This window comes from Danio rerio, chromosome 11 (assembly GCF_049306965.1).
Source record: "Danio rerio strain Tuebingen ecotype United States chromosome 11, GRCz12tu, whole genome shotgun sequence".
Lineage (NCBI taxonomy): Eukaryota > Metazoa > Chordata > Actinopteri > Cypriniformes > Danionidae > Danio > Danio rerio.
In genome coordinates, this window is record NC_133186.1 from 3215353 (window position 1) to 3237500 (window position 22148).

Genomic DNA, 22148 nt, shown 5'->3' on the forward strand with positions numbered 1-22148 from the left:
TTTTTATCCACAAAAAAGCTAAAGTTGATACTTTTTAACACCCTTAATGCTTTTGTGCCTTGAGCTTTAGACTTTCACCTAGATCGATTCAAAACACTCTGTATACTGTTTATACTTATGAAAAAAAGATAAACATTTACATTTTCTCCCTTCTATCCATTTTTAACTAAGCCTATTTAGTCTGTTTTAATAAATAATTCACTAAATTTTTACCTAATATTTCTGAAAACAAAACAATATTTTTTACTTGTCTAGAAAATGCATCTTGATTTAATAATTTTTAGATATTTAGACTAGAAAGTAGACAAATATGCTAAATAAGAACAGTATTTTTGCAGTATATAAGACTGCTTTCTCTGTATCCGTCCTCCTGCTCTGGCTCATCCTACTGGCACTCCATCTATCAGACACAGCCATATCTCTGACAGGCCATACAGCTCATGAAAGAGCGCTAACAGCGGGGAAATAAACCAGGACAGTGGATAAATATATATGGATCATAAATTGCATGATGTTGCAGTGCCACCGCAGGCATTATCTACTTTGGCTTGGGGGACTGGTGATCTCTGTGCACGAACCTTCCAGAGCAGACGGCATCAATGCATCACCACTTGCAGTTGAAATCAAAATGATTAGCCCTTCAATGAATTTTCTGTTTTAAATATTTCCTAAATGATGTTTAACAGAGCAAGGAGTTTCTGACAGTATTTTCTATGATGTTTTTTCTGATGGAGAAAGTCTTATTTGTTTTATTTCGGCTACAATAAATGCAGTTTTTTAACATTTTAGGGTCAATGTTATGAGCAATATATTTGTTCAATTGTCTATAACAAACCAACATAGGCTCATTTTGAAAACGTAGCCCTGTATACATTTCAGGAGATCATGAATTATGGAGCCAAAGGACCGTATGGCTGCATTTCGTCTTTAAAACAAGCACTACTGTGTGGTATTACGTTGTTCCTTTTCATGCTACTAGCTGACCCCTTGTATGGACTGCTTTTGTCCAGTGGCTCACCCCATACGTCAGTGGACTTGAGACGCAGAGAGAAGTTGCCTGTTTCAATGGGGTTCAAGTCCAGAGAGATGGTTCCAGAAACCGGATAAAACAAAAACAAAAGCCAAAAAAAATGAATAACAAGTAAATAACAGGATGAGAATGTGGTAAAATCTGAAAAAGTGGTAAAAACCAGGCGGCCGCGAGGGCTTTCCTTTTCTAGACCGCTTTTGAAAACACTGTCGGTTGGGTTTTGGGAAGTGGATTTTCGCGAGAACAGCAGGCGCGAACGGCAAAACAAAAACGGCAAAAAAACATACCTCCAGGGACTTATTTGCAACCCAGGCTCATTCTAAAAACGTAGTCCAGCGGACGTTTCTGGAGACCGCGAATTACATCCCGGGAGGTACGTATTTGTGCAGTTTTTGTTTTCGCGAATCCGCAAGAGGCCGCTGTGTGCGCTTTTTCGTATCTCGAACGCCTCTTGCGAGTGCCGTTCGCGCCCGCGCTGTGCGACCGGCCAATCGGCTGACCCACCCTCCTCCTTCCTTGAACCCAACTAGTTTTACCGATTGACCCGCCCGCCCGCTCACTTCCCTAAACCCGAGCAACAATTTAGAAAAGCCGTCTAGAAAAAGAAAAGCCCTCATCAATCTGTTTTTTTTTTACCACGTTTTCGGATTTCACCACGTTCTCTCACCCTGTTATGAACTCGTTTGCTTTATTTTTTGAATTCTGTTTTTGTCTTACCTGATTTCTGGAACCGCTCTTCCCTGGACTCGAACCCGGACGCCTTTGTCAACTCCTCCTCTCTGCATCTGAAGTCCGCCGGCACACACGATGAGCTGACCGGACAAACTGATTGTGGCGGGAAAGCCCTCCACACGGAGGTAAGCGGTCAGCCGGCAAGCGCAAAAGAGAACTGTGTCACACCGCCCCGTAGCGGTGTAAAATGCAGCCATGCGTACCTCCCAGGATGTATTTCGCGGTCTCCAGAAATTTCCACGGGATTTCGTTTTCAGAATGAATTATTATCAGAATTATTTGCCGCTCTCCAGGAATGTATATGGGGTATGTTTTCAGAATGAGCCTGAGTCGGAACAAACCATTGTTCTACAATGATGTTATTTAGTTGTTAGAAATTAGGTATTGTAATTATTACATTAGAAATGTGTTTTTAAAAAAATTTCTCGCTGTTAAACGGATTTTGGGGGAAGATTGGGGGGAAAATATTCAGGAGGGCTGATAATTCTAAATTCAGCTGTGTGTAGACATAACAAATTACAGCTCCGGAAGCCCCATAAAAAAAAAAAAAGATGTCAGTGTGCATCTATTTTATTTCAAGCTTCAAAAGAGTGCGACATCCCCCTCACGTCTCCATGGTTTATTCTGATCTCGCTTAATTTGCGACGCTAATGAAATGAATCACACTCGCTCTCCTAAAAACTAAGAATAAACCTCAGGGAGGATATACACACCTCATTTTATCTAGGAAAACTTTTAGATTTCAAGTTTTCCACAGGAATCCACTGATGTTCAGCAAGCAAATGATGACTGTCAACTCAAAATACATCAATGTTTTACCAGGAGAGTTTCTGCATTAAACGCTTTGGCTTTCCAATTGTACGCAACACACATCATTTATGTTTTTCAACCAATGCCCGAAGCGGTGTTTTGGTTTTTGGTTTGAGGTCAGTGTATGGGAATTCAGAACTGCTCAGAAATGTACCTTCAGCCTTGAAAACTGAGGTTGTTTTGGCTCAGAGCGCAGTCTATTTTCTCCTCTTCTGTTGCGAGTCTTGATAGACAGCTGCCTAGGGAGGCGTCTTGGCGGCTGCGTTCTCTTACTGTCAGGAACATGACGCCCAGGTGACAGATGTTCAGAGAGGTGCTGACTCATTACATTGAAGATAACGAACGTCAAAGAGCGCAGCCGCCCACTATTCTGCGGAGGGAGCCTGGTTTTGATCCTCAACTGCAGCAGACAACAACTTCTCAGGTTTTGCCTTCGCTTTGGCTTGCTGGTAAAATAGGCAGAACTTTTTTTATTTTTTTGCCAACAAGTCGGATGAGAGTTTTGAGGTGAGAAAAGTTTTTCAGATGGATCCCTAGCTGACTGTTCACAGAAACGTCTGTTTCCATCCAAAGATGCAATTTAGATGTATGTGCAAAACTGGAATATTGCATAAAACATTGGCTAATAGAGCACCTTTCCCATCCAATGAGTCAAAAAACAAACAAAACAATCACTTTTTGACAAACTCCATCCAATATCAAACAGAAAAATGGAGTTTGCTGTGGTTGAAGAAGCCACTCTGGGACTTTTTTTCTTATAGACCTTTTTCATGGCTGCTGCATGGAGGGCGCCATAGCGACCAGCGTCTTCCGGTAGAAAAACTTCCGTTTACAGCGTGTACAACTGGTAATTTGCGCTCCGAAAATGGGTTTCAATAACGTTTTTAATGGATAACAGAGTGTTTTTGTGACACACAACTTAAAAATGTGTCTGTTAAAGCCGTTATAATCTGTCACATGTGGTTCAAGCGCGTCAGAAATACGAGAAAAATGTTCTCCTAGTTCACGTGTCTGCCGTCAGAAATACAGTGTGTGTGTGCGTTCCCGGCCTGTCAGCTGTTAGCTCAGCGGCTCTTTAACACACACACACACGCACACACACAGAGAGAGGGAGAGAGAGAGAGAGAGAGAGCGCAAACCAGAGTACTGGCATGAAACTTAACAGGTATGAAAGTCGTGCATTTTACAAAAATGACCAATAAAAGTCTGTTATTGATCCTCTGCTGGCTGATTTTCTGTTCATTCTAATCGCGAGCCGTTTGTGATTTATTTTGTGTTGTTTTTACCACGGTTTGTGTTTTTCTGTCATTTGGAAATGACACTAGCCTATATTTACACTTTGTCACAGTTATTAAATCAGTGTGTCAGTGGCACAGTACAGGCTACGTGTGTGTGTCAAACATTTTGGTGAACTACATTTGTTTGGGCTGGTTATATATTTGAAATAAAGAGAAAATGTTGACTTTAGCGATGACGAGGCTTCATTTAAACTGCAGAAGATGCCGTCTGATGAGGGGAAAATGCCTCACAGCAGCTGTTTTCCATCCTATTAGATCGCATTTCTTTAAATGATCAGTCCAGGAGATGCTGCTGATGGACAACAGTATTAGTTAATAGAGGATGAAAGCAGGTGAAATAGACTAAAACTATCGTTTGAAAGCTGTCCAAATGTGACTGTTTACACGCATCAGCTGCCGACCGGAAGTTCTTCGCATTCTCCTTGCGCATACACGCAAAGCATAATGGGTAATTTTGCGTTCCAAGAAAAAGGTCTATATAACAGATCACTTGATCCTCAGAAGACGAAATGTTATGAACGCACTGTGGTGTTTAAGAGGACCGTTTATGCCCCTTTTTACAAGATGTAAATTAAGTCTCTGATGTCCCTAGAGTGTGTGAAGTTTCAGGCCCATAAATAAAGTTTAATAACTCTTTTGAAACTGACCCGTTTAGGCTTTAATCCTAATTGTGGAGTTTGGTGACTGTCCCTTTAAATTCAAACGAGATTGTGCTCATTTCAAAAAAGGGCGGAGCTACAAATGCATGTGTGTCAGCATAGTGGCAGTCAGCAGAGATGGTCACTAGTGGGCGTGGCTTTCCCCAGCTGATGACACGTATAAAAAAGTCAATCAAAGTGTTTCTGACTGTTTTTATCAAGTGTGATTATAAAAATATAAGAATTAAAATTAGAATTGACTAATATGGGATGGGTAACGCAGTGGCGCAGTAGATAGCGCTGTCGCCTCACAGCAAGAAGGTCGCTGGTTTGAGCCTCGGCTGGGTCAGTTGCCATTTCTGTGTGGAGTTTGCATGTTCTCCTTGCGTTCATGTGGGTTTCCTCTGGGTGCTCCGGTTTCCCTCACAGTCCAAAGACATGCGGTACAGGTGATTTGGTTAGGCTGACTTGTCCATAGTGTATGAGTGTGAGTGAGTGTGTATGGATGTTTCCCAGGGATGGGTTGTGGCTGGAAGGGCATCCGCTGCGTAAAAACATGCTAGATAAGTTGGCGGTTCATTCCGCTGTGGCTCCCCTGGATAAATAAAGGGACTAAGCCGAAAATGAATGAATGAATGAATGAATGAATGAATGAATGAATGAATGAATGAATGAATGAATGAATGAAAGCGTATTAGTTTGGACATGTGACTTTGTGGAAACTGTTTTCAATCCAGTTCAAACAAAACTTTTTCATACAAGGACACACGGCGTGGCTCAAAACAACACTGAACCACTTTGACTTGCATTAATTGTTTGGACTCTTTTGTGCTAGAAAGTCATAACCGTTTGGCGTGAGATAAACAATGCTACTCACTCACTGTATGCTTTTGAATATATGGATATCGAGGGACACATTAGCCCACTTATTTTCTTACACCAAAGCAAACATCCAGGCAACTCAGCAGAACTGAAGCAGGCGCTCTGGGACATTCATTTGCACTTTTGTTCTAGAAACACTGTGCCCTATGGGCGCTGACTTTGTCAATGTAATTATAAGAATTATTCATTTCCTCCATAAATGGCTGTAATGATTTGCGTGGGAAGTCTGGACTGTTTGCAGATAGCAAGTAAACAAGAGCAGATTTTTTTTTTTGCCGGTCTATAGAGTTTTCTGAAACACCTCAGTCGTGCTAATGAGCAAATGTTAGCCGAGCGGGTTTGTTTCCTCATTAATATGGACAGAAGCTAGCTTTATTTTTTCAGCAAATCTTGTTGACGTAAGCCGCTGAGGGAACACCTGCCACAGGATGCATTTACAGACTGCTTTTGTTTAATTGTGACTGATGACTCAATTTAGGCCCGAGCAGCAAGAGACCAATCAAAGCTCCTTGAAATATGTTCAATGCTAGTCTTGCACAAGTTTCTTAACTGAGATGTTAAGAAATGCCTCTAAATCATTCATTCATTCATTTTCTTTCGGACTAATTTCAGTATGCATCTTCTCCTAGACCGTTCAAACTACAACCACCAAACTTTCTCCAAACCTCCAAACTGCTCTGACTCAGGTTGCTATATCTTTTCCAATTGATCTGACTTGCGGTTTTCCCAAAACTGACCCGAAAACTACAGAAAAATCCCATTGACTTAACATTGGACCAGATTTTATTAGCTGGTAACTTTGTGCCAGACTGTTATACAGACTTAATGTTTGGCTCATTTAACACAGACTACCAATCTGCCAATCACTGATGACTTTTCAACTTACTAGCCAGACCCTAGCAACCACTTATGGTACCCTAGCAACTGTCCCATAGACTTCCATTGTAAAATGGACCATTGACTTTACATTAGACTTACTAACAGCAAACTAATCCATATTAGCAACATACTAATGCTAACTAGCAAGCATGCTAATTTATACTATGAACATACTAATAAACATACTAATCATATTAGCAACATGTTATTTCATACTACAACCATGCTAACAACAAGCTAATCTATGCTAGAAACATGCTAGCAACATGCTAATGCATACTAGAACCATGCTAATTTATGTTAGCAACTGCCTAGCAACTACTTAGAACAACTCAGCAACTGCCTAGCAACACCTTAGCAACCGGCTACCAAACACTCAGAAAACCACACCTTAGCAACAACATAGAACACCTTAGCAACCACCTAGCAATGCCTTAGCAATGACCTAGAACACCTTAGCAAACACTGAGCAACATTTTAGCAACCGCCTAGCAACCACTCAGAAAACTCTAGTAACCGCCTAGCAACACCTTAGCAACCACCATTTGTAGATATTGTCTCTCACTGTGGTTCGCTGCAATCCCAAAGCTTCATATATGTTTTTGTTTACCTTTTCTCTAGTGGTAGATCTTAATTATTTTCTTTCTCATTTGTTTTTGAATGTTTGTATGTCTCATCATGACGTCTAACTTTTGAGGATCTTTTGGTCTCCTTCAGTTTGTCAGGCAGGTCTTATTTAAGTGATTTCTTGATTGCGAACAGGTGTGGCTGTAATCAGGCCTGGGTGTAGCTAGAAAAGTCGAACTCAGGTGTGATAAACCAGGGGGCTTCAATCACTCTTCACACAGGGCTGTGCAGTGTTGGTTTTTGTTGCGCTTAATGATAAAATCTTCATTTTAAAAATGATTGTGTTGCCTCTGACTAATATTTATATTATTTTGAGGATCTGAAACATTAATTTGTGACACACATGCAAAAAAAAGGAAATCACTAAGGGCTATCAGTAAGAAATCAGTAGACACACACACACACACACACACACTCATTTCTTTGGTAAATCGGGTGCTAAAACTATACATTCCTCTTTCAGAGAGTATTGATTTGTTCATAATACCTGGGATTTTTCTGCCTTTCAGAACGATCAAAGTGGAAGTTTATGACTGGGATCGTGACGGCAGGTATGCTTTTGATGTTTCTGGATATGTGAATAACAAAAAAAGACTCGTAATAGTGATGATTTGCTAAATGTGTGAATCTTCTCACCTTTTAGCCACGATTTCATCGGAGAATTCACCACAAGCTACAGAGAGCTAGCCCGAGGTCAGAGCCAGTTCAACGTATATGAGGTGAGATGGCTATATGTACTGAATATATGAAGGAATCTTTAACATCGATATATGCAAAACAGCTGAATTTACACTGTAATTTATAAAGGGATGCAACCATCTAGCAACACCTTAGCAACCAAATAGCAACCACTCAGAACACCTTAGCAGCTGCCTAGCAACATCTTAGTAACCACCTAGAACACCTTAAAAATTCAGAACACACTAGCAATACCTTAGAAACCACCTAGCAACCACTCAGAACACGCTAGTACCCACCTAGCAACACCTTAGCAACCACTCAGAACACCCTAGCAACTGCCTAGCAACACCTTAGCATCCACCTAGATAGTTCACGCAAAAATGAAAAACATTATTCTGAAAACGCACTCATATAAACATTGCTGGAGATCACGAAATATGTACCCAGAGTTGCGTATGGCTGCATTCCGTCTTTTAAACGAACAATACGTGGTGGTATGATGCCAATCCTTTTCGAGCTAAGACATAAAGAAAAGCCAAACATTAAAATAAATAAGTAAATAAAAGTTTGAGAATGTGGTAAAATCTGAAAATGTGGTAAAAAGCAAACAAGATTTTTTTCTAAATTGCTTTAGAAAACACTATGGGTTGGGTATAGGGAAGGAGGAGGGTTGGCCAGTCGATCAGTCAGTCAGTTACTCAGTCGACAGCGGCCTCTGCTGGGTTTACGTGAGAACAGCAGGCGTGAATGGCACTTGCGAGAGAAATTTGAGATCTGAAAAAGCATACACAGCGGCCTCTGGTGGATTTGCGAAAGCAAAAACTGCAACAACAACAAAAAAAACTCTCCGGAAATGTATACAGGGGTACGTTTTCAGAATGAGTCTGGGTAAGTATGTTTACATTCACTTTAAACATGACTGGTATCCAAAATATCTGTATATTCATTAACCCTTGCATTAATCCTAATCCTAAAATGAGTTGTCTATTTATTATAAACATGAACTAAGCTTCCATTCAAAGATGTGAATTTAAAATGTGAAAACCACAATGCAACCTAAAATATAAAAATGTGTCTTAAGAATATGAAATTGTATTTTCCTGGGAATCTAACTAGTAATCTCAATCATAAAATGATTCTGTCACTCCTTTTCCTCTGTAATAAATTAGTTTTGCAGCAGTCTCAGTCTTGTTGAGTTTGAAGGCTGGTGTCAGATGACTGGGAACATGATCATAAGGGGAAAAAATTCTGGGAGATAATTATACTTCATTTTGACAATGGACTTTCAACTACTTGCATCATATCTGAACTTTGTTGAGAATTCACACCATGAAGAGCTTAAATCACTTGTATGAATAAAACATGTGCATACACATACGGCCTCTCCATCGTTTTCAAAACGCTACGTTTTCAGCGCTGGAAAACTCCGGCGTAGTGTGGACCAATGGCGTAACCGTAGCAAAACTTAAGCGTTTACAAACTAAAATGCATTAGTGTAAACGGGGACACAGTGAAACTTCTCCATGCATCTCTAATGTCTAATGTTTGTTTCAAATTCTCTTTTTTAATGTTGCTTCACACTTAATTTTTTCACTAGCCACTCCAATTCACATGCATCTAAACGCCTCTACTGTGTTCTCTGGTAAATGCTCTGATGGTACATTCAGGCCCCTGGGAAGCACGCAAATGGGGATTACTATACGAGTGTTCCTAGGATTCTGCATTATTACAGTGATTTACCATTGCCTCCCCAAAGGATGCTATCTTATAATGCAAGCAATCCCAGCACTCCCACCTCCTAATGTGTTGATGCCAACACATCACCGACCAGTTGTAAAATAACTCATGGCAGATAAAGCAGTGAGTCAGGTGGCCTGTGAAAATGCTTTGCAGTCGGGGTTGATAAAACATTCATTGTGTCTCTTTGGGAGGTAACGCTATACGGTTCAGGCTTAAACAAAAGCGTCAACTCTGTTTATTGGCCTTGGAATGAGTTCTGCTGTATTATTTAGAGTATGGATATTCCTCAAATATAAGAGTTTTTTTCCTGGGTTGATTTGTAGAAAATGGAGTAATTCTAGTGTAGTAAAACTGCGTTAAAGCATTTTATTTCTGTCAAATTACCTTTAACGCGAGTCATTTCACTCGGTGTCCATCTTTGATCATCTGTCAAGCACAGCTGCTTTTTTTTTTAAATGGGGAAACAACAAATTCTCAAACTTTTTGGCAAGTTTTCATCTATCTCACACCAATTCAACTTTTTGATATAGTGGATAATTCCTATGAATTTGTGCAATCTTATTTGTACATTTTAGTATGACTTGCTCATCCCTCAATGCCGATTGGGTTTTGGGTTGGGTTTGGTGCCATGCCTCCTTTAAAAAGTCGTACATTTTATTTTCATATGACTGGCTCATATGAATTTGTACGAATTAGCCACCATACAATGGAGCTAGATCAGTCTTTAAAAATACATTTAAAAATAAAATTCATACGCAATTCACATTTTCAAAAATAAATTCGTAAATTCAAAACACAATTCATAAATATGCAAAGCACAATTCTGAAATTCTGAAAGCAATTCATAAATACGCAAATCCAAGTGCATGTAGATTGTTTTTTCTCAGTGGATATCAAGCTGACAAAACATTGCTGCACTCTGATACACGTTTTATTTATGGAGAAATTGAAAAAGCGCTGCAGTGTTTGGGGGTTCTGTGTTTGTCTGAGATAATTAGTCTAATGAAATTATATTCTATACAAAATATGAAGCTGATCAGTTGGTTCATGTCACGTGACTCGTGGTGCGGCATTCTGAAAAGTTAAGATGTTTTCAACTGTGTACACCTGAAATACGCAAGCACGTCGTGCTGCAGTTCTTACTTATTTTGCTAGCCTCTGGGTTAAATTTTGGCGCTCAAGTGACCCAGATTTAACAAGAGAATACGGTCATTTTACAAAATAAAAATTTTTTCTAAATAAATGATCGTTCAGACTCAGATTTGCGGCCCGGTACCAATTGATTTATAGACCGGGTCTGTGGCATGAGGGTTGGAGACCACTGCTATAGTGCTTATCTGCTCTGCAAGCACCACGCACCTCTTTCTCTAATTCAGCGCCAATTGGGTTGAGCAGCTGATGACAGTGATGCTACAGTATAAAGTAAACATTTCAAGCACATCGCTTTGATCGTAGCCTTTAGAGAACAGCCAATGCTGATCACATTAGTGTTATCGTATGCATCAAATGATTAAAATTTTATTCTTTTTTTTCTTTTAGTACTCAGTGATTCCTCCGTGTACCTCTAGTGGTACACGTACCACAGTTTGAGAACCACTGCATTAATGCATCTGCAGATTTACATCTTATACATTTTTACACTTTAATCTCACCTCAATTTTTCGTGAACCTGAAGGGTGTTAGGTCATAAGTGTACAGTAAACTCTTTAGAAACTCCTTTCACGTCCAGATTCTTGAATCCATCTCAGCACAAAGAGTCTATTTGAGCTATTGATTACTCAGTGTTTGGAGATGAATGGGGGACGACCGGTATTTCACCTCTCGCTGCTAAGAGGTCGCTTGGCTGGCTCCACTTTCATTTGTGTGCTTTCCAGCATCATTATCTGACTTATTCTTCCTTGCTGCGCTCTCTTTCTCACTCTCTTTTGTCCTTCTAGAGAAAATCATCGTGACCAAATCTATTTTCCAAGTTCTGATTTGTTAGTACTGTAGTTTGTGGTGGCGCGATGGCTCAGCGGTCAATGGGGAGATCGGCTAACATTAGCTTTGTCTTCCTAATTATTATTTCAGACCCATAAAGAGAATTTCTGCTAGATAGCGATCCCATGTATTTTCCTGTCATGGCTAGGCCTAACGAAGCCTGATAAAGCCTTCACTTTACCAAATAAACAGTTTTCCATCAGATGCTGTAGATCAGAAAGTATAGTTTACTGCTGAAATACTCATTCTGTCATGGTAAAATAACACAGAAATTAAATAATAACACTTCAATCTCCTCCGGAAGCTTAGACAGTCTGTTTAGAGAAGCTTTTACTGGCTAAAAACATACAGTTTACAAAAATGTAGATCTGCACCTATATCAGCTTGATAAGCAGTGTCTTACATGACCAGAACCATCTTTCAGGACATTTTATTGCAAGTGTAACTTAATTTTTTTATTTGGGCTCAAGTCTCGTTCATTAACACGGAGGAGGTGGGCTTTATGACTTGTACTGCAGCCAGCCCCCAGGGGGCGATCTAATGGCTTGGAGCGTCACTCTAAGGTTCACTCTCTACACTAATACGTTTTTGTTTTAAAGCGCATACGTTTTGCAAAGCTTATGCCATTTGTACACACTACGCCGGAGTTTTCGAGCACCCAAAACGGAGCGTTTTAAAAACGCCGAAGAGGCTGTTTTCATTCTAAAACGCTGCTGCCTAGTGTCAGTGTGGATGGGGGAAAACGAAGACATCTGAAAACGGAGGCAGGGCTGCAGACATTCTTCTATCTGATTGGGGCTCTTTCTTCAATATTAAGTAGCCTACAGAAAGTTCAGTCTCTACATCCTCTCGTTGTAAGTTCAGACTTCGCAAAATTGATATAGAAAACAAACTCCCGAGGACACGTTGGGTAAACCTTCAAAGACAACAGTGTACTCTATAACCTCATTCACATCACCCTGGCTACGCTGTTTCACAGTAAAATAAAAACATGATATGAGGGACTGCCAATTTTTATTTTGATATGAACAACTTAACAGACACTAAACATGTTGTGGCGTCGTGTAGCTGCATATTTATATGACGTCATCTTCACTGTATGCATATTTATAACAAAACAGAGCCTATAACATGACTGCTTCCTTTCATTTTCATTGAAAATACGAGCATACCCTCTCTTTTGCTGAATATCAGTTTAATAATCACTAAAGGCCATTATAAAAGTATAACGTACAATAAGTTTATACAGTATAGGAAATAAAGGCAAACAATCAGTCAAATTTGCAGAATCAGTATACGCGGACACAATACTTAATATATTAATCTAACTTAACTTTGCGCTCAGCCAAAACACATTACCTGAGAACAGGTAATAGATTCAAAAGACCAAAGTCGGGGAATATGTCGTTAGATATAGACAACAAGATAAATTAAATATCACGGTTACAAATATAGTGAGATTAGATCCAGCAGTAGATCCTTGATGAACAGTCTGATATGGGTTGATGTGCTCAAAGCACGCTGCAGTGCATGCCAGAGTGTGTGTGTGGTCACGTTATGTGCGTTAACAGCGATGTAATGTAGACAGAGAGTTGTTCAGAAACGCCAGTGTGGATGTGGATCGTTTTCATTCTAAAAGGCTGTTTTAAAACTTAAATGTATTAGTGTAAACGGGTGTGGCACACTTGGCCGGAACATACACATACGCTTGATGCACAAGTATTAATCAGCCTTTACACAGATTTAGCTTACAAGCTAACTAAAATCTGTTACTACTCGTAAATCTGTTACTACTCGTAGATATATACATTAGATGTCGCCTGGCCTATTGTTGTCTATTGGACGGAATGCGTCAATAGCGCCGCCATCTTGCTACAGGGTAGCACTCCTTTAAAATGAATGCGGGACCAAGGTACAGTGAAGGACTGTGGCCATCCAAAGCCAGAGATATACACATTTACACATATATCTATGATCGGGAGTTTTCCTGGATGTTAGCATGTAATTTTTTTTTTTCTAATTACGAAAATTATAATTTTACATCACTTTTCTACATTGATGGATCAGTGACCGCACGGGCATTCCTGACAAAAAGCTTGTGTTTGTGTGTACAGAAATGTACTGTTCACCCTCCCTGTTAAATTTGATCTGATCATGTCCTGAAACACAGCTCCTCTCCTGCTTTCACTTCTCATACTGACTGAGGGAGCGATTCGTTTGTGAATGAATCTCCCGAACGACTCTTTCACGAGCCGACAATAAAAGATGCTTATTAATAATAATAAGCATCTCATTGTCATATTTCTTTTGCATTGTTTGCTGATTTTATTCAACAAAACTAGCATAAGCTGAGTATTAAGTGCGAGTTGGAGCTGCTTTGCCGTATGGTGAATGCAGTAAGTGACTGTATTATCATCAATAACGTTACCTGATTAGCACAAAAGTTTAGAACATACAAAAACAGAAAAAAAACTTAATATTACCTATGAAATGTTCTGCCTTTGTGCTTTGTTTTCTTTGTTTGCTCGTTACTACACCCGTAGACAGCGCTAAAGTCCCGCATCTTCACGTAATAACACTGTCTTGACAAGTGCGGTTGAATGACATTTGTCCTGGGAGCACTGTACCAATGTGGCGGCGCTATTGACGCATGCTCAGGGTCCCTATGCGATATCTAGTGTATATATCTATGGTACTCGTCTACTTTCAGCTATTGTGCAAGTATAATGTTACCAAAATAATATTAGTAATGAAATATTTGCTATTTCAGTAGCGTCATTAGTCTTAGCAAGCGTTTCTATTAAAACTGGTCAAACCATACAACATTTATCTTGAAAGAGACTTCACGAATGATTGAATTAATTAATTAATTAATTAATTAATGAGACTTCAAAACACAACAACCTTCAATTTCCTTGAAGATAAAGTCATTTTAAGGTGAGTCATTTCACTCGGCGTCCATCTTTGAAATGCCTCACAGGGCAGTATGCTCGGGCATTCTGTTTGAATGGGGAAACATCAAGCTTTTCAAAATGACTTGCCACGCTTATGATTACATTTCATATTACAAAAAAGTTTTAGTTTCATTTCTAAATGTTCGTATAACAGAAAATCTGCAGAAACTCATGTCTGGTCCCCTGTGGAATTGTCATTCTATAGTGATCACTGATTGGCTCCTGTACTAGAAGATGGGCTTCATTGCCTTATTGACAGTTACACTTTTCCCCATTCAACACTATAGGATTGACACATCTTGTGTGTTCCATAGTCTTTGTTAATAACCAGCAATAGCTTTGTATGGACAAACACCACTGATATTTTCATAAAAAAATCCTTTCCTTTTATAACCATGACACATTTTAGGCCTGACAACTGTAGGATTCGATGTGAAATCACATTTAACGCAGAGCAAGACTTTCATTTCCAGCTTTTCCCTCATCTTCCGCAGGTGGTGGCATTTTTCTGAGGAAATATAATTGATTTGTTTTTCCCCGACACCTTCCTGCGAGAGGAAAGAGTGCTTTTATCCATTTAATGAATCGAAATCTCACTTCTACCCCGATCTCATCTGTCTGAGCTCATTTTGATTCCTGATTTCTCCTCTAATGGCTTTTTAGGTGGTGAATCCCAAGAAGAAGATGAAGAAGAAGAAATATGTAAATTCGGGCACGGTGAGTGGTGGCTTTGTCTGAGTAGCTTGCCAAACAAGTTTCACAGATGCGAGCACACATACACACACATGTGTAGAGCCTTTAATTACAGCGCTGTTCAATTACGTGACAGAAAAAGCGAAGACGGTAGCTTTCAAATGTCTTCCCACATTAACAAGTTTCCCTTTTACTTCCATGCTAATTAAAACAAGAGAGATCTGTGCTTGTGTTATTTTTTGACTGCTTCTTATAAAACATGGTCTTTAAGCGCTTGCCTTTGTGCCTCATTGTAATCAACAAATAGTAGATGCTGACGTATAAATAGCAGTCAAGACGCACACATTAAACCAAATGTCACGCCATTGTGAGTTTAAATGCGTGAGTGGGTGGATGGAGATCATGCAAGTGAATATGAAAGCAGGAATTTGTAACACAGCACAGATAATGTGATATGAGCATCAGGCCTTGATTGATGGCCGTGCCAGAGTCGCCTTATTGCTGCATATTACGGGAACATCACCTCCTCCCCGAGGGTCTGATGCATCATTCAGTGCCTCGTTCGTAAAAACAAGGTGTATTATGTTGAGCCAGATGAGACTCAAAAGTACTACATTTGCAAAAATAAAACTCACACATGCACAGCACATTTCACATGCGCAAAACACAATTCAAAAATATGCAAATCTAACTCGTGAATTCAAAACACAATTCATAAATACTTAAAACATGACTCAGACATTCAAAAGACAATTTACAAATTTGCAAATCCAATTCATATATTCAGAACACAATTCATAAATATGCAAATCCACTCCATAAATTCAAAAGACAATTCATAAATATGCAAATCCATTTCATAAATTCAAGACAATTCATAACTACGCAAATCCATTTCATAAATTCAAAAGACAATTCATAAATATGCAAATCCACTTCGTAAATTCAAAATAAAGTTCATAAATATGCAAATCCATTTCATAAATTCAAAAGACAATTCATAAATATGCAAATCCACTTCATTAATTCAAAAGACAATTCAGAAATATGCAAATCCACTTCGTAAATTCAAAATAAAGTTCATAAATATGCAAATCCATTTCATAAATTCAAAAGACAATTCATAAATATGCAAATCCACTTCATTAATTCAAAAGACAATTCATAAATATGCAAATCCATTTAATAAATTCAAGACAATTCATAAATATGCAAATCCACTTCATTAATTCAAAAGACAATTCATAAATATGCAAATCCATTTAATAAATTCAAGACAATTCATAAATATGCAAATCCACTTTATAAATTCAAAAGACAATTTATAAATATGCAAATCCATTTCATAAATTCAAGACAAATTATAAATATGCAAATCAAATTCATAAATTCAAAAGACAATTCATAAATATGCTAATCCAATTCATAAATTCAACAACAATTAATAAATACGCTTAACCAATTCATAAATTCAAAAACAATTCATAAATATAAAAATCCCATTTGTAATTTCAAAACGCAATTTAATACATGAGCTATACCGATTCAAAACACAATTCATCAATGTGCAAATCCAATTCATAAATTCAAAATTGATCATAAACACACAAATTCAATTCATAAATTCAAAACACAACTCATAAATATGCTAATCCAATTCATAAATATGCAAATCCAAGTATTAAATATGCAAATCCAATTTAGAAATATGCTAATTCAATTTATAAATACGCGAATCCAATTTAGAATTCAAAACACAATTTATTAAAATTCAAAACACAATTCATAAATATGCAAATCCATTTCATAAATATGCAAATCCAATTCTTAAATTTAAAAAAAGTCATAAACACGCAAATTCAATTCATAAATTTAAAACACAATTCATAAATAGATCAAATATGAATAATAAAAATACAAATCTAATTCATAAATTCAAAACACAATTCATAAATACGCATCCTGTTTTGTGTTTTTACAAATCGTCTTTTGTGTATTTACGAATTGTGTTTAGAATTTACGGATTCAACTTTATAAATGTGAATTGTGTATGAATTTTATTTTGTAAATGTATTATTTTTGAGACTGGTCTGGCTCCATGGGGTATTAGGACACGCTCATCTTCATGTTTCTGTCTTTGTTGTGGATTCGGTGGTGAGTCTTGATCTGTTTATTGTTGTGTTTTGTTGTTTTGATGCAGGTGACGCTGCTGTCGTTCTCAGTGGAATCAGAGTCGACTTTCCTTGATTATATTAAAGGAGGGTGAGTGAGAGTCGAATGTTTTTGCAAGTGATGTAACATGTATAGTAATTTGGTCTTGTTTATAGTGCAAATATATACAAATTCTTATATCAAAAGGCATTTTCCAAACAAGCAATTATGTTTTTTTTTTTCAAAAACAATAAGTGAAAATTAAATGAATTGTTTTAAGTGAAAACTCACCTGATTTTGACATTATTTCTGAAAACAAGACAATATTTTAACTTGTCTAGAAAATGTTAAAGATTTTTTTTATATTTTATTTTATTTTATTATTATTTTATTTTTTATATTTTATTATATTTATTTTTTTATATATTTATTTATATTTTATATTTATATTTTTTATATTTTATAATTTGGACTAGAAGCAAGACAAAAACACTAAACGTCGTCACACACCGAATGTGCCACTCAGTGCTGCGACACAGCATGCACATGACAGTTGGAAGTATCGCACACCAGATGCGCACATTATTTAAAATGAAACTATTCAGATGGCGTTCTGTGGCACGGCAGAAATATGAACAGTGTCCTGAGTCACAGATGGGTGCCGTGGAAAGCTGCCAACTTGCGGCGCTGGTGTGTGTACCCTGAAAGAAATCTATGTTTAGAACTCTAAAATGCATGGTGTTGCGTGGCATGACGTGTTGCCAAGTTGCGCATCAGGTGTGCAACCCCCTTAAGTTAGAAAGTGTGTACAGATGCTCTAATAATCACAGGGTGGGTCACATGACTTCTATATTTTCAATTATACCAAAGAGCTTAAAATGACCAAGAGGCGACACTCAGTAGAACATTCCATTGCAACAGCAGCGCCCAGCAACAGCCCGTATTCCGCCATTTTGGAGTGAAAGTGATCGGCCGTCCATTGGATCTCATTACTGTCGCGATGGCAAGCAGCAGTATTGGTTTTTATTTATTTATTTAAAAAGCGCATTAAAGCTGGGATACAACCTGAGAGACGACAATACAACACTTACCATCACAATCATCAGCACTTTTAATAGTTTATTTAACAGACTTACGATATGCTGTTGTTCTATTGGAGTTTTCATTCCAAAATGGGTGCCATGCTCTCTAGTGGCTGTTTACCATATTGCACTAGAGTGTCGCCTCTTGGTCATTCTAAGCTCTTTGATTATACTGTACATACACAGATATATTGCTGTTACAGTGGCCAATACATGTGTATTGTTCTTATTCTATAAAAGGGTTTAATATTTTAAGACATTTCAATCTTTTTTAAATTTAAATCGTTGGCATTTCTGTATGGAGTTTGCATGTTCTCCTGTGTTGGCATGGATTTCCTCTGGGTGCTCCGGTTTCCCCTACAGTCCAAACTCATGCGCTATAGGGGAATTGGATGGACTGAATTGGTTGTAGTGTATGAGTGTTTGTGTGAATGAGAGTGTGTATGGGTGTTTCCCAGTACTGGGTTGCAGCTCAAAGGGTATCTGCTGCGTAAAACATGCTGGAAAAGTTGTTGGTTCATTCCACTGTGGCGACCTCTGATTAATCAGGGACTAAGCTGACGTTTTCAAGTTTTGGTTGGTCTTAATGATCTGTGAACACTCTATCGGTGTACGCAGGGACAGGCTCCTAAACTAGCTGGCATTTTACTAAAGAACAGGCCATTCTGTTGGCATCCGTCAGCTCAAAACTCTTCAAGGCTGTCTGATTGATCATCATCATACCATCCTGATTTATATCTGAAATATGCCTCTAGATCTTGAGACAGCTGTGCTTAAAATATTTGAGTTTAAAGCGTTTTTATTTGTCGGAGCTTTCATTGTTGCTGTTCAAAGCTAGAGATGTAACCCTTTCACAGCTCTTATATCCTTGAAGAAAATCTTTTAGCAACAGGCCAATGTCAGCATACCTTCGGTTCTGTTGCTGTACAGTCAAAGTTAAAGTGAATTAATAGCATATATTTCCCAATTGATGATTAACAGAGCAAGACATTTTTCCACAGTATTTCCTATAATATTTTTTTCTTCTGGAGAAAGACGTCATTGTTTTATTTCATTTAAAGGTCAATATTATTAACCCCCTTTTTCAATATACACTCACCGGCCACTTTATTAGGTACACCTTGCTAGTATTAGTATTAAGTTGGACCCCCTTTAGCCTTGAGAATCCTTCGTGGCATAGATTCAACAAGCTACTTGTATTATTCATATTAAATATTCCTCAGAGATTTTGCTCCATATTGACACGATAGCATCACGCAGTTGCTGCAGAATTGTCGGCTGCAACATCCATGATGCGAATTGGTACTAATGGGCGCAATGTGTGCCAAGAAAATCTCCCCCACACCATTACACCACCACCACCAGCCTGAACCACTAATACAAGGCAGGATGGATCCATGCTTTCATGTTGTTAATGCCAATTCTGAACCGACCATCCAACCAGGCACCGTTTCTCCAATCGTCTGTTGTCCAGTTTTGGTGAGCCTGTGCGAATTGTAGCCTCAGTTTCCTGTTCTTAGCTTACAGGAGTGGCAGCCACTTTTGTTGTTTGTTCAGAGATGCTCTTCTGCAGAGCTCGGTTGTAGCGAGTGCTTATTTGAGTTAATGTTGCCTTTCTATCAGCTGGAACCAGTCTGGCCATTCTCCTCTGACCTCTGGAATAAACAAGGCATTTGCGCCCACAGAACTGCCGCTCACTGGATATTTCCTCTTTTTCTGGTCATTCCCTGTAAACCCTAGAGAGGGTTGTGCGTGAAAATCCTAGTAGATCAGCTTCTAAAATACTCAGACCAGCACGTCTGGCACCAACAACCATGCCACGTTCAAATCTCTTAAATTCTCTTTCTTCCCCATTCTGATGCTCGGTTTGACCTGCAGCAGATTGTCTTGAACTTCGCTACATGCCTTAATGCATTGAGCTGCTGCCATGTGATTGGTTGATCAGTAATTAACATTACCGAACAGTTGAACAGATGTACCTAATAAAGTGGCCGGTAAGTGTACTTTATTATATAATCTACAGAACAAACCATCGTTATTTAATGATTTGCCTAATGTCCCTTATTTGCCTAATTAATCTAGCTAAGCATTTAATTATCATAATCTAATATGTTCAGAAATGTGTTAAAAATCAGCTTTTTGTTAAACAGATATTGAGGGAAAATATATAGAGAGGCTAATAACTAATGAGGGCTAATAATTCTGACTTCAGCTGTATGAGGAGGAGAATAAAACGTAGAAATGTGCTTTTACATTGCCTCTTCTTTTCATCAATGCTCCATTAATAACGAGAGCAAATCCAGAGCTAGTTTGTCAGCAGTGCTGTTCTGTTTCTGTGAGCCGCTTGAGCCTGTGGCACTAGGGCATTTCCACAGCCCAGAAACTTAATAGGCTGTAAAAGGATCCCCTGCATTAGGGGTTAGTGGAGTGCAGTACAGCGGTGTCTCCTGGGACGAGGTAAACAGAAGGACAGGAGGAATCGATCTTCGCATGTCACTATGTGTCTCCCTCTCATTTGTCAGGTGCATGGCTCTGCGCAGCGCTGAGGGAGGCAGGAAAGCCCTGCATAGTGACAGAAACCCACCTGCATCTAATGCAGTGGCACAGATAGTGTTGTCTTGAGAAGGTGTATTGTGTCATTTCAACTGCATTTAAATACAGAAGGGAATCCCTTGATGTCAGGTGTAAACTATGCAATATCTGCCCAGTTAATTGAAGCAGTGAATGGTTAACTGGAGACTCACGCTGATTGGATCACTTGAAGCAATGAATCGTTAACTGGTGACTCCCTCTGATCGAATCACCCGAAGCAGTGAATCTTTAACTGGTGACTCACTCTGATCGAATCACCTGAAGCAGTGAATCTTTAACTGGTGACTTACTCTGATTGAATCGCTTGAAGCAGTGAATCATTAACTTGAGACTTTAATCAGATTACTTGAAGCAGTGAATCGTTAACTGGTGAGTGCCTCTGATCGAATCACCCGAAGCAGTGAATCGTTAACTGGTGAGTGCCTCTGATCGAATCACCCGAAGCAGTGAATCTTTAACTGGTGAGTGCCTCTGATCGAATAACCCGAAGCAGTGAATCTTTAACTGGTACTCACTCTGATTGAATCGCTTGAAGCAGTGAATCATTAACTAGAGACTTTAATCGGATTACTTGAAGCAGTGAATCGTTAGCTGGTGACTCCCTCTGATCGAATCACCCGAAGCAGTTTATCTTTAACTGGTGACTCACTCTGATGGAATCACCTGAAGCAGTGAATCTTTAAATGGTGACTTACTCTGATCGAATCGCTTGAATCAGTGAATCATTAACTAGAGACTCACTCTGATCGAATCACCTGAAGCAGTGAATCTTTAACTGGTGAATCACTCTGATTGAATCGCTTGAAACAGTGAATCATTACTAGAGTCTCACTCTGATCGGATCACTTGAAGCAGTGAATCATTAACTAGAGACTTTAATCGGATTACTTGAAGCAGTGAATCGTTAACTGGTGACTCCCTCTGATCGAATCACCCGAAGCAGTGAATCTTTAACTGGTGACTCACTCTGATCGAATTGCTTGAAGCAGTGAATCATTAACTAGAAACTCACTCTGATTGGATCACTAGAAGCAGTGAATCGTTAACGGGTGAATCACTCTGATCGAATTACCTGAAGCAATGAATCTTTAACTGGTGACTCACTCTGATCAAATCGCTTGAAGCAGTGAATCATTACCAGAGACTCACTCTGATCAGATCACTTTAAGCAGTGAATCATTAACTAGAGACACTCTGATTGGATCACTTGAAGAAGTGAATCATTAACTGGTGACTCCCTCTGATCGAATCACCTAAAGCAGTGAATCTTTAACTGGTGACTCCCTCTGATCGAATCACCTGAAGCAGTGAATCTTTAACTGGTGACTCCCTCTGATCAAATCAACTGAAGCAGTGAATCTTTAACTGGTGACTCAATA

General features: G+C 38.8%; 1 protein-coding gene across 2 annotated transcripts in view; it reads left to right on the forward strand.

Moving 5' to 3' along the window:
* The window catches only part of cpne5b (copine Vb), a 219343-nt gene that overhangs the window by 159346 nt on the left and 37849 nt on the right, over nucleotides 1-22148 (forward strand). For both annotated transcript variants that reach the window (XM_017358211.4, NM_201028.2), the window contains 4 exon segments: nucleotides 7406-7447; nucleotides 7540-7615; nucleotides 14915-14968; nucleotides 17145-17206. In XM_017358211.4, coding sequence (XP_017213700.1) covers nucleotides 7406-7447; nucleotides 7540-7615; nucleotides 14915-14968; nucleotides 17145-17206 — 234 coding nt within the window.